The following is a 13,308-nucleotide window of genomic DNA, read 5'->3' on the forward strand; positions in this document are numbered from 1 at the left end:
TAGTTGTCAGAATAAATCCTTGGTGATGTCTTGGATTTGCATCCCCTCTATACCAGGGCCAGGCGGGAGCGGCATAGCCAGACATTTGTTACGTAATTTGCCGGTCTACGCAAGACGTGGCCGTACCAGCGCAGGCGGCACTTCTGAAGTTTGTTATGTCACGGACATAAAGACTCGTCGATTAAATAATTAAAGCAAGAATATATATACATACTATAGGTACATAAATAAATAAAACTAAAGTCGTTTTGCGCGCTATAACCGAAACTCACGAATATACAAATTTTTGAAATTATTCAAATTAATTTTTGATTAATTTCTTAGCACTTTCATCCCAACTTCAAAGTTGAAGCTCATAAATCAAAGCTTCTTTACAGATAAATAAATATCTCGAATAATTTCCAAGTTTTGAAGAATTTAACGAAACGTGTATTTGTTTCGAAAAGTTAATAAAACAATTGTTTAATTTTAGAATATAAATTGAAGAAGTTGCAATTTGGTATTTGATATTGCCAGGGAATTCAATCATTGTTTAGACCATCATAATTACGTCAATTTTCTTGAGGGAGGAATCATGTCCAAAATATATATATAATTCGTAAAATGTACCCTGGTACATATTAATTATTTTATTGTCGGATAGTACAATTATTTATCTTTGTGGTGAACGCTCTAGAAATGACTCGGACTTTACGAGTATTAACTTAAAAATGGCGTTTATTAGATATTATTAGTATTATCTGGTGGACGTAACGTATGCGGCAAAAAATCGGCTCTTGTTATAAATAACGAGGTTCCGTCCAGTCAATTAGCGTCCTTGTTTCACGAAGTTTGGACCAAAAAATATGTTGTAGCTCAAATGCTCGAAGTTGGTCAACATGTCCGACCCAAAAGTTAGCGATAACAAGAAACCGAACTTTTTTTATTTTGAATAAAGGCTTATGATTTGACTTAACGACTTCCACGAAAAAATCATAGTTAATTACTCTTTGTTTACCTTATATGGTAGTATAAAAATTAGTCGTAGATTAATAGTAATCTAGGTATATAGATACCTACTACAAAAAATATATCCTATCCTTGGTATATCCTTCAGATAACCGTTGAGTAAACAATTAGTTTCACACTCAACAATTACTTTTTAAAATCGGCAACGCATATAGAGGTTATCAATAGAGGTACTATACAAAAAACACCCAAAAACCAATTCTAGCTAAGTTTCAATAGTGCAATGATCGGAACTACAACGCAGCAATTACTCCGCTAAGTTCAGAATCTGTAAACTTGTATTGGATTGGGAACTGCGTCTTGAGTATAGTTTGTGCGGTATGTTTCCAATATTATTTGATATCGGTATATCTATTAATAGATATTATTTGGCGTGTTTTTATTCATCCAGGTCAGTAGATACTGACCTAGCTGAAACACGCCTGTATTAAAACCGTTGCCAATAGTCATTGAAGGTATGGACTCCATTCAAAAAGAGTGCAAAAACAAATTAGGCACGAAATAAGTAGTTTTTGGAAAAATCAGCCTGTAACTGTCGTAACGAAATCCATCAAATAAAAGTGAGAAATGTTTTTCCGTGGATATCGTACAACTCGACTCGACACACGGCATATGTAGCTGGTAGAAAACAACATTCCCAAGGAGGGTCGACGTCTAGCACAAGGCCTGTTGTGAAAACAAAGCTGAATCTTCAAAATTTTGGGTTATTTTTTACGCTAACCACGGATTTCGCGGCGTCACATCCTCGACGCAACCGGAAACTTGCGAAGACAAGAGATATAAAGATATTGAAGGCCTTGTAGCATAATATAATTCCAAAGACGAATAGAAGAATATTACTACTGCATATTGAAAGTGCAATATTGCATTCAGAGTTGCGACCGCAGTATGAAATGCAATAAAACGTTATTTGTCGTAAAATACAGCCATCTGAATGTTATTTTGTTAAAGCCTTTCCGTGAATTTCGAGATATCCGTTGTTTAATTCTTTACAAGGCAAATATTATATTAAAAGATTCGCATTTTTTCCTAGTTCTTCTTTATTTTACGGGTTGTTATTTCTTTATTTGTAGTGTTAGAAAAATTCATTGGAAAAAATTATTAATGTATGTCACGGTTGGTGACAAACAAGCCTGAATTATGGGTGGGTTGAAAGAAAACAAATAACTTAGTTACAACTTACTGTTGGTTACTTTTATCTGATCCTGACTGTACTTATCCTTTTTGCCCTCATATAAAAAAAACTATCTCAATTTTTAAACAGCAAAAGTAAAGGGAATGCATTAAATATTTATAGCTTAAGAGATAACTATCATAAAATGCTTTTATGCCAATTTGTTGTGGGTGACATATTATACGTACTTATTCTATTCACAGGAGAGCTCTGTAGGATAAATGCAATTGAATAATGCATAACTATACTGACTTTTTACTATACTAACGTTGATTTTTTAGCTGACACCTGGCTTTCTGGCGTCACAGCCCCGAATACATCGGAAAACGGCGACTAACCTAATCAATAATAAACTGTATCGAAAGATATCTTACTTAGCTAAGTAACACTCTTCAAAAAATATCGACCAGCAAAAATGCAACTCAGTTCAATTTAATCCGCATCAAAAACGAAAATATGCGGATATAAATTTATAATCTCAATATAAAAATGGTATTCAGCTATTTTAGAAGCATGACCCGCGAGTGCCCAATAATGGCGCGCGGCGGTTGAAGAGTAGAAACACGGCAATACAATTATTTCCTTTTGAAAAATCCTGAAAATATGCAAATTCCATACAAACCCGGACGCTGTGAGATTCGGGATTGAGATATTGAAAGCATTTCGAGGGGGATTTCTGTACTCGCCTGTGCTTGGCACTTTTCAGCTTTCAATTCCCGTAGTCGATCATGATTTACATTCAATGTGTTTTGAAACTAGAACATACAAACATTATTTCTTTATTCAAATAATCTGCTTAAAAATACTGGCTCAATATAGATATTAAAATTATAATGGAATGGTGAAGACACGCCTGACAATTAGAGATGCCTAGTGAACTAGTGGAGAACGAAAAGTAGGAACGAGGAAAAGCGCGTGATGACACTGATTCGAAATAGTAAAGTAAGTGCTACAAAGTCTGTCTGTCTGTTCGTGATAAACTCAAAAATTACTGCACTGATTTTCACCAATATATAGTGTGATTTCTGAGGAAGGTTTTGGTGTATGATTCTTTATGTTTTTACCCAAGCGAAGCCGGAACGGGCTCCTAGTAGATAAATAATAAATAAATGCTCCTTCAACATAACTTGGTGCATAGGTTCAATAATTATATTATAACATTTTTTTAAGTTCTTTTATTCATACAATATTCGCATATGCAATAAAATTTAATCCCATAATATTTTGACGTCAATGCAATGGGTCTTATTATTCATTTGTTTTACTTATTTTATTAAACCCTACGTTCCAGCTAAGTTTATTGTTGAAATCTTGACATCCATTTTACACACCGCTTGCTCTAATCGAGAGATCGGAATTCGATTATCGATGCCCAACTCGATGAAGTTACACTAACACGAAGTAAATTAAAAGGAATTAACTTCTCTCTTTCACTAATTTCCTAGTTGGTAAATAATTTTCTAGTTTGAAAGCAGCGTTATTAACTTATGTACCCGCATTTTAAAATACATTATTTTGTGAATTTCGGTAGTATTTAGGATTCCGTAGCCAAATGGCAAAAAACGGAACACTTATAGATTCGTCATGTCTGTCTGTCTGTCCGTCCGTATGTCATAACCACTTTTTTTCCGAAACTATAAGAGCTATATTGTTGAAACTTGTTATTCTTTGTAACGATAGAGTACTCATAAGATAGGTTTTAAACTTATTCATAGCAAACAATAGTATCAATATACATATATTATAACCTTAGAACAAATAGTTTTATTTTTAACATTTGTACTGGATTTACCAAAGTTTTTATCATAAAATAATACAAGTACCATTTTTGACGTGTCGTCGACACAATAAATCGTACCCATGTCACACATAGATCAGTCGGTGCGTGTCAGGCTCCAAAGCCTTAGTTTGGACACAGGATAATTAAATAGACTGAGCTCAATTGAAAATACAGCGGAATATATTTCTAAGATATTATAAGATTATAAGACAACCGTGTCTTCAATTATCGGTATTTTTTAAGTTAACCCCCGACGACAGAAGAAGAGTTATGAAACTGTATGTCTGTCCGTGGCATCGTAGCAGCGGCGTAGTTCAACGGCTGAACGGATTAAGTTAATTTTTTTAAAAGACAATTTAATCTAGTGTTCTTAGCTATGTTTGTAAATGTGCGTTTAGCCGTTTGGAAACTGTAAGCTCTTTTCTAGCAGATGATGTCAGCAACTTCGGTTAAATTTTCTAATTTCTATTTACTTAAATATTCTTATGTATCAGTGCAGATAACTACATTCTTCAAACAACAACATATACTCTTACGATAGAAAATGGCGGTTAGAACTAAGTTGTTTCAAACCCAATTACTATTCTGTTAATATATTCCAAGAAAACTGGCAAAAAGGCAGCCGCGCAGAAAATTAGAAATGTTTCTTTGGATTTATCTATTTAAGTTTTGTGAAGATGTTACCGATACTCCGATACTTAAAAAGGTTATTCAGTAAATATATATATATTCTTATCGTGTGACGTCACACACGTCAATATCTGGAACCATTATGGATGGATTTACGCCTTGGGTTCGTGGGTTTTCCCGGGTTTCTCTATTTAAGTTTCATGTACCTAGCTAGATGTTAGTGAAATTGAAAATAGTTATTCAGAATATTTATCTATTTTTAAGCATTGCACACGTCAATCTAGATCATTGAATTTGACTCCTATAGGATTATTTCGTAAGTAGGTACTGTTGGTACTACTATAAGTAGGTCCATCGGTTTAGTCGTGAAAGCGTAACAGACAGACCAATGCTAACATTAGCTACTCTTTATTACACCGTGTTATTGTTATAAATATTTTTATGATAATAGCATATTTTCTTACTAGTCAAATTAGGTTTCTTTTTTTCTATTATCTAAAACAAAAATATATATGGAACTTATATGATAGCGATATTCTGTGACGTCAAAATTTCAGAGTAAAAAAACATACCTATTAGACTTTTATCACAACAAAAAAATAGTAAATCGTAATTAAAAACTGATAAATAAAATAGACCAAAAGTCACATTGAGTGCATATCGTATTTGATTATTTAAATACCTTTGTGCAATTTATTTTTTACCCAGTAAAATAGCCAATAGAAAACTGAATCCATTCCATACGGTTTTCCTAAATACAAGTGACCTATAGTAATAGGAAGTTCATGATAAAAATAAATAAATAAATATACTAGGACAAATCACACAGATAGAGCTAGCCCCAAAGTAAGTTCTAGACTTGTGTTATGGGATACTAACTCAACGATACTATATTTTATAACAATTATATATATAGATAAACATCCAAGAACCAGGCCAATCAGAAAAAGATCATTTTCCATCATGACCCGACCGGGGATCGAACCCGGGACCTCTCGGTCCAGTGGCAAAATCTTTACCACTGCGCCACAGAGGTCGTCAGAAAACTAGTTTCCTCAGTAGATATGCTTAATTAACTATCGCACAATCCACATAAATCGTAGCCGACGCGATATCTTGGCATCCACGAGTGGATTCAACCAATTTTGTTCGCCCTTGGCCTCTTTAGGCTCCGTGAGGCAATAAAAGAAACTGAATATATCACTGTTACAATCTTTCTATCATACATATATTACACACATATATTACAGATATACATATATTACGTTCATATTCTTTTATATGAGGAACATTTGTATAATAGCATGTTGTTATATCCATCTTTATATTTAATATTCTCGTGACACAGTTTTAGTTACCATTTATCGTACTTCTCCGAAACGGCTTGACCGATTTTGATGAAATTATATATCTATTCAATAGATCTGAAAGTAGGTTGTTATTTATTTTTTACTAGCAGCCCCGGCTTCGCTCGGGTAAAAATATAATAAATTATACACCTAAACCTTTCTCAAGAAACACACTATCTCTTGGTGAAAACCGCGTGAAAATCCGTGCAGTAGTTTATGAGTTTAACGGACAGACAGACAGACAGACAGACGCGGCATAGGACTTTGTTTTATATTATGTAAGCATATCCTTAAGTGACCAGGTTCCACCCCAGCGAAGTCGGGAATATATTACTGTTAGAAAGAAGGAAACATATTCTTTTACATTTTGATATCTCTCAGCCTGAACATTAGTTAGGTTTTTAAATGTACTAATTAATTAAGAACTCTTTTCTGAATGATGCATTTAGTCAGTTGGGGATATACGAGGCGCTGTCACGAAGACATAGTTTCGCATTTGTTATGCCGGCTCGACACTATCCGCGAACAGTTCGGCAAACTTTTGCGGATTCTATATACAAATACAATAAAAGCAATCATTCAAAGTATGCAATGTTCATGCATTCGAGTCAGCATCTGTCCAAGTTCGGCGATAGTGAGGAGCCTACATTATATACATAATCGGATTTCCACTCTCGTCAAGCGCCACCAATGGCTCTATAAAGGCCGGCTCTATAAGAGCTCTATAAAAAAGGCTCAAGAGATAGGCTTATACGACTTGTTTTATATCCAGGCTCGTGCTTAGGTGGACAGATATCTTTTATGGTCTGCTAAATCTGATGTGATAAAGTGATTTATGATTAGAGCGTCCTTTGTGAGTGATCGTGATGGATAACTAAATGGTAGGAGTAGGTTTTTTTGATAATATACCTATCTTATGAATAGCCTGTAGTTGCTCGTGTATAAAATAAAATATTTAAATGCATCCCATAACACATGTCACGAACTTACTTTAGGGCTAACTCAATATATGCGAGGTCCATACATACATCCTGTGTAAACTCATAAATTCAGATAGACTAGTTTTTGGTTAAAATAAATGTCATAATTTACTCGCTAAGCCCCAGATAGATTCGCGCGCAAACGTCCGCGAACACCGAATGGCTTCGTGTATTTCTCTTGGTATCTCGTAAATTCACCGTTGGTAATAATGTTTATATCTAATACCATTGTATGTATATATATATGTTATTTTTGTTAAGTATATTGTATTTGTTTGTGTCCGTTTCTGTGCTTGTGTTCGGTGTAAGGTCGGTGGGTCGTTGAATGTTGCCCATTTATTTATTTACTGTGACTGATATGATATTATTTGTTGAAGCAACTCGACAAGCTACATCGAATACAGTTTAGGTGAATTGCATTACTAAACCTAATATATTTACAAGTAAACCTTTGCAAACATGAAGCAGTCTGTAAATTGGGAGTAGGAAGTTTGTTTTGTCACACGAAACACGCGAAACGATTACGGCGCGCGTGTGCTTGGGGCTTTAGTAAATAAAAGACGTGGACAAGAAAATAGGTCACGCGTATTGGCGGGACATCGGATACAGATCCGAGTCGATTATAGAAAGTTAATGAGTCGGAAGACTCGAGTGGAACCGATGATCAGGATCTCGGGATTGTTGTTACGCGATGAGGGGACATTAGCACTCGTTAAATTTTGTGCACAGTTACTAATGGCACTGAACAAATAAAGTTACCTCACCTTACGATTTAACTCAAAGTAACTTTGAGTACTTATATGCTTAAGTTTTAGCCTGTTAGTCATAAAACCAAAGTACCTATACTTTAACCTTTAACCTAAAGTGTGTACTTACTTAGGTACAATATTGTATTGTAAGTCAAGTCTTTAGGTGACTTGAATAAAATTAGACACACAAAAGAAGTAAGAGAGATTGTTTGCGGTACAGAAAAAGAGGCCCAAAATACTTTAAAATATAAATTGCAATACAGTTTTAATTAAAAACTGAACGCCACTCAAATGACCGTGTTGGCAAGTTACTCTCACATGGTCAAGTTGACCAGTATGGACCTTTAGGCGATGGTAATAGGGGCGAATTTGCTCAGGTCGATGTGCTGTTGACTCCTAGTGGACTGAGCAGGAGTGAACAAACAAACACAGACTTCATTAACGAACAATATACAGAACCATTTTAATTAACCTCCCCATCTTTTTCTCCTATTCGATTTTCATTCAAGCAAGCGCAAGGCTGGAATTCAAGCAGATTTCAAATACTTACGCTGACTGAATATATTTTTAAGCCGTTATTATTTGTAGTAAAAATAAAATAGGTAATAGATGTTAATGGATGAAAATATTAATAGGACTGTATTTAATAGGGCTGATGTAATTAAAAGGTCTGGAGGTGATGAAATGCGTGTATTCGTCCAGAAAAAGAGGGGAAGAGAGAGCGAGAGAGGGAGAGCACGCGGGAAATTTGTCCAAAGACAAAGGTCATAGACACTGCTAAAATGTTGCTATTTCCAACAATAGGTATTTATTTACCTATATAAAATTGTTTAAAAATGTTTTCCTTACACTATTATTATTTTTTGTTGATCGGTATTTTTTAATTGTTGGTCCTTATTATTCATCTATTTTGTTGACATGAGAATATGTATTCTCATTCACAGAAAAAATCTGACTCGAGCTAGGATCGAACCTGTAAGAATTAGGACTCCGTATACGTGGGTTTGATCCACACCAGAAATATTGTTTTAATTTTTTTAAAAATTGATAAAGACATGTGTGACACACCTATAATATAGAAATAGAATTGGTCAGTTTGGGAGCTATGATACCACAAACACACAAGAACTATAATATGTCTAGTTTTTCGGCGAGGGATAATAAGAATTCCTTCTGCAAAGAAAATTCACGTGCACAAAATAAAATGGCCATGTAACGGAGCGATGTGAGGGGAGCCAACGATATTTTCTCCCCTGCGTAATTATTGGTATTTTTGAGAAGAATCTCCAGTTACGAAGGTGACGCGATTTTAGGGTGCCGTGTTTTGAAATGATGTCAGTATACTAGAACTGGCTGATTTAAACAACATATCAAGAAATTCATTCTAGGTAAATGAGCCTAAGCACCTAAGCACTTAATGCAAAAAGATGTGAATTTATCCTTGTTAATGGGGATGAATTTAGGCTAATCACATTAATTTCTTAGATTAATAAAATTGAGTTGTATGTACTTTATATATTTTGTGGTCATGGCGTGTGTTTCCGCCCTAAAATAAGATCCTACGTATCCTCCCGTGGAAGTCGGATGAGGAAACAAAAGGACTCATAGCCTTAATAGATAGGCAACAATAGCATTCCCAAAAAGGGTTGACCTCGGGCTTCGTGGCGACGCAGTCCCGAATGCAACCGGGAACACGAGAGGACAGAAAGAGAAATGTCATATCCAGTAGTTATATCTATCAGTGTCAACAGGGCGTCTTCGATTATCCGACCGACACGTTAGCTTTATTGATCGCTTGCAAACGCGTTTATACCAAGATTTCACTTAATAATACCCTTTGAAGACTAATAATATACACTCAACAGTACATGTAACCTACTCCAATTGATTGAAATTCGCCACGGGTTAAAGTTATCGAAACTAAAGTCGTCGATAAGTAATTTTAATTTATTATACGCTAGGCTAATTCAATCTGTGTAACGTGTCCTGATATTATAGGTACCTATTTAGCTTTATTTTTATTATCACTAGTTATATATAGTAGATGATAAATCAAACTTCAGATAAAAATAGGAACTCGTTTATTTACATAACATATTTACAAATTTCGATTTGTTTTGAGTAAGTATCTACATACAAATGGCAACTTGAGTAAAATATATATGTATATATGCAGGTATACTTACATTATGCCATATAGTTTATGAAAATTATTTTATGTTAAGGAATAAACCAATGCATAAAAATTACAATTATCATTTAAAATAATAATAAAAATGGCTTTGCTCATGTTGAAAAAAATAAAATAACTAGAAAAGTCCTAATTTTAAAAAAACACAAAGTTTCTATTTTTTTTTACCCTGAAAACTTGCCCTGACTGAATATCAATAGTTACAACAAATCACAAATCCTAAATGTCATGTTTTTTAAGTAAATAAAAAAATATTATAATTGTGTCGTAATCACAATAAATAATGTGTTAAGACTACTTTTATTTGTTATGTAATATTTTTTCTGATTTATTTGTAAAATACTCATTATCATCATTTTTTTCTTCGAAGTCTAATTCTTTGGTCCTAAAGAATATTACTGCAAGTAAAAAGCGGTAGGTAAATTAAAAAAAACATAAAGAAAATTAAATTGTTATGAAGGCCATTTTAAAAAAAATTAAAAGTGCGCCATTGAGTTGCAATTAAGCATGAATTGTACAGCACAGCCTCTGTCCTAACCTTCGTCCGCGTGAAATATTTCTCTGCAGAATAAAATTGGCACGTCTTGTCTACTCGTTTTGCCATTTATAAAGCGTGAAGAGCGTGCATGTGCTTACAAATATAATGTAATTTACAAAAAGTATGAATCTTTACGATCTTTTACATAATATTGAGCAAATTAATGTAGGTACCTAAGGTTTTCGCTTTATTTTATTATTCGCTTAATATCTAAAGAACCTGGTGTTCTAAATGGAATGCAAGTAAGTTAAATTTCAAATGCATCTATTAAAAAAATCACATCGAAAATAATAAAGTTTCATCAAAAATATATTCTTAATATAATCTATTCTATTTATTTATGACTGAAATGAGAAATTAAATGTCGAACAGCTCGAAGATAAAGAGAGAAATAAATCTACAGCCATCAATTTCAAGATTTAACTTTTAGAAATTACATAATTATCTTTGGATGAATTAACAGCTTACCTAAAAACTAACCAAACCGATTTTTGTACGAGTATCAAAACGTCACTATTTTAACAATCTCCTTTCTCCGCCGTTCATCTAGAATTTATTTTTAAAAAATTGTGACGGTTCTAGTGATATCACAATGCGAGCCCTACACATTTATTAGCCTAATCACTAACACTCAATTGATCGGTTAATTCGTAATATTTTCGAGGGAATTTGACTAAATGCTATAAATTCAAGTCGTCTTCTGACTCGCTCTCACTGAAATCGTTTAAAGCCTGTTTAATTTCATCTTCAATCTCCACAGCACTTTGATGTTTTTCATCATCAGCTAATTTGTTATACGCTATGTTGATGTTGGAATTATAGTGCGATCCACGGCAGTACACACCGCACTTCTTAATGACGAAAGCTATTAAAAAGTAGAGGAAGATAAAAGATAATGTGAATAGTATGATGGATAAGATCACGTTGAGTCTGGAATGCCAGTGAGCGTCTGACAGCTTCGACAGGACGGAATTAGAATAACAATAGATTTTGATTTCGACGTCAGAGCCATTGAACAGTTGAGCATCGTTTGAGCAAGACAGGCACTGATCATCGCGAGGCCCAGAGCAGGACGCACAGGAATAGTGACACAGATAACAAGTCAAGGGGGACTTAGCCAGATTGGCTTGAGGTTCCATGTCTAAAGCTTCGAACGCTGCCGGATTTACAGTTTCAGTGCTCTGGCGTTTCGTTGCAGACAATAGTCCCTCTGAATAGTAAGTAAGATTGCGTCTTCTTGAGCTCCTTTGCGTAAGAAGCTCGCTGGCGTACGTGCCCTCCGGGCAACGATCGTAGCACCGACCGTCGTACAAGTGCAAACCCTTGGCGCATTCTAGTGAAAGAAAGAGATAAAGATATTTAATTACATAAACAAAAGAGTGATAGTCCTTCACCACCCAGCACCTGTGTCCATGCAGTAGCGCTCCAGCAGAATGATGCCTCGCAGCTCGAAGTATGTACTGCGACGCGATGCCATGTCATAGGATAGATGGAAACGGAAATGTTGGAAAAGGTATCGATAGAATCTTGTCACTGATCTCAAATAATTTTGTTACTGATAAATATAAGACAAACCACAAAAAAAAACAAACACAAAATCATGCGCAAGAGAGTGTTCAAAATTAAATGAAATCAGAGAGTAACTAAATTGTGATCCTACGAAACACGAAAAGGCAACGACAATGAACTATATAGAAAGCAGTGATTTTTGCCTTGAAGCAAATAAGATGTTACTTTTAATGTTAAAATAAGTTTCCATAGCGAGTTATTCAATTAAAAAGAAAGCACGTACAAAGCTAAGCAGGCATGCACAACAATTAAAATATACATAAAATTATATTATGCTAGTGAAAAACAAAATAACAACAAAAACAAATCGAGGTGTGACTAACTGCTACAACTTATTAAATGACACCAGAGACAAGACTCGTTTCAAATAAATACAAACAAATAAAAATCTGTATGAATTTTGTAATAAAAGATCGTTTTATTATGATTTTCGTCACATCAGATTCAATATATACAAATTATGCATCAACATTTACATAATTACGAGGGGGCAGCTACCTAACTCCAATTACGATGAACATTTTTACGTTTATACAACAAAGTGTTATAAAAATGAGCTTAGCGATTTCTGAAACATCGAGAGATAGTTAAAGCCATAGGTAATCATTTTTTAAGCAATCATTATGAATACTACATATTGTACTGGAGGTGTTTTAGGCCATTATAGACTCCATGCCTGTAACCGTTTGTTTTAAGTAGTTACCCATATTGCTGTTACGAAAAAGTACGGATTGAGAAGATCATCGCATGAGAAGGACATCGATTCTTCATTCTTCCCCTACATTATCGGGCAGACAGACGGGCATATCGTCGTCTCAATATTGAAGGCCTGCTAAATTAATTCCTATTAATTAATTTACATTTAACTACCAGTCGATGTGAAATCGTGATCTTTCAGTCGTTTTCAATTTACATGTTTCTGAGCAATTTGTACAAGTTTCCAAATATATTTATACCCATACATATCTACTTAATATTTACAATCGTGTATAAATAGCTTAACACGCTAAATGGATTGCCGTTCTCTGCTATCATCACAACCACAATACGCAATTGTTATTATAATCTACACTTAACATCGAAGTTGTCACTACGTATGTGTTTAATACTCTGTTCATGGCAACATGGATTTTGACAGCTGTCAGGAGAATTAAATTTATTTCAATACTATTCTGATAATAAATCTGTTAATTTTTTGATGGTTCATGATTTAAAAAATTCACTCTTACCTTTCAGGCTGTTTATTGAAACTTCGGTTGTTTCTTTGTTCGATTTTAATCTATTAGGGTAATTACTTTTATCATTAATTTATTTGATTTTTGAACAGTCGATTAAAAAAT

General features: G+C 34.2%; 1 protein-coding gene across 10 annotated transcripts in view; it reads right to left on the bottom strand.

The window, feature by feature from the left end:
• Nucleotides 1–9,734: 9,734 nt before the first annotated feature.
• Nucleotides 9,735–13,308, bottom strand: part of Fur1 (Furin 1) — a 150,738-nt gene continuing 147,164 nt past the window's right edge. For all 10 annotated transcript variants that reach the window (XM_053755337.2, XM_053755333.2, XM_064436427.1 and 7 more), the window contains one exon: nt 9,735–11,732. In XM_053755337.2, the coding sequence (XP_053611312.1) occupies nt 11,080–11,732 (653 nt within the window). In that variant the 3' untranslated portion in view covers nt 9,735–11,079. The remainder of the gene's footprint in view (nt 11,733–13,308) is intronic.

The sequence above is a fragment of the Plodia interpunctella genome, chromosome 15, assembly GCF_027563975.2.
Source record: "Plodia interpunctella isolate USDA-ARS_2022_Savannah chromosome 15, ilPloInte3.2, whole genome shotgun sequence".
Taxonomy (NCBI): Eukaryota; Metazoa; Arthropoda; class Insecta; order Lepidoptera; family Pyralidae; genus Plodia; species Plodia interpunctella.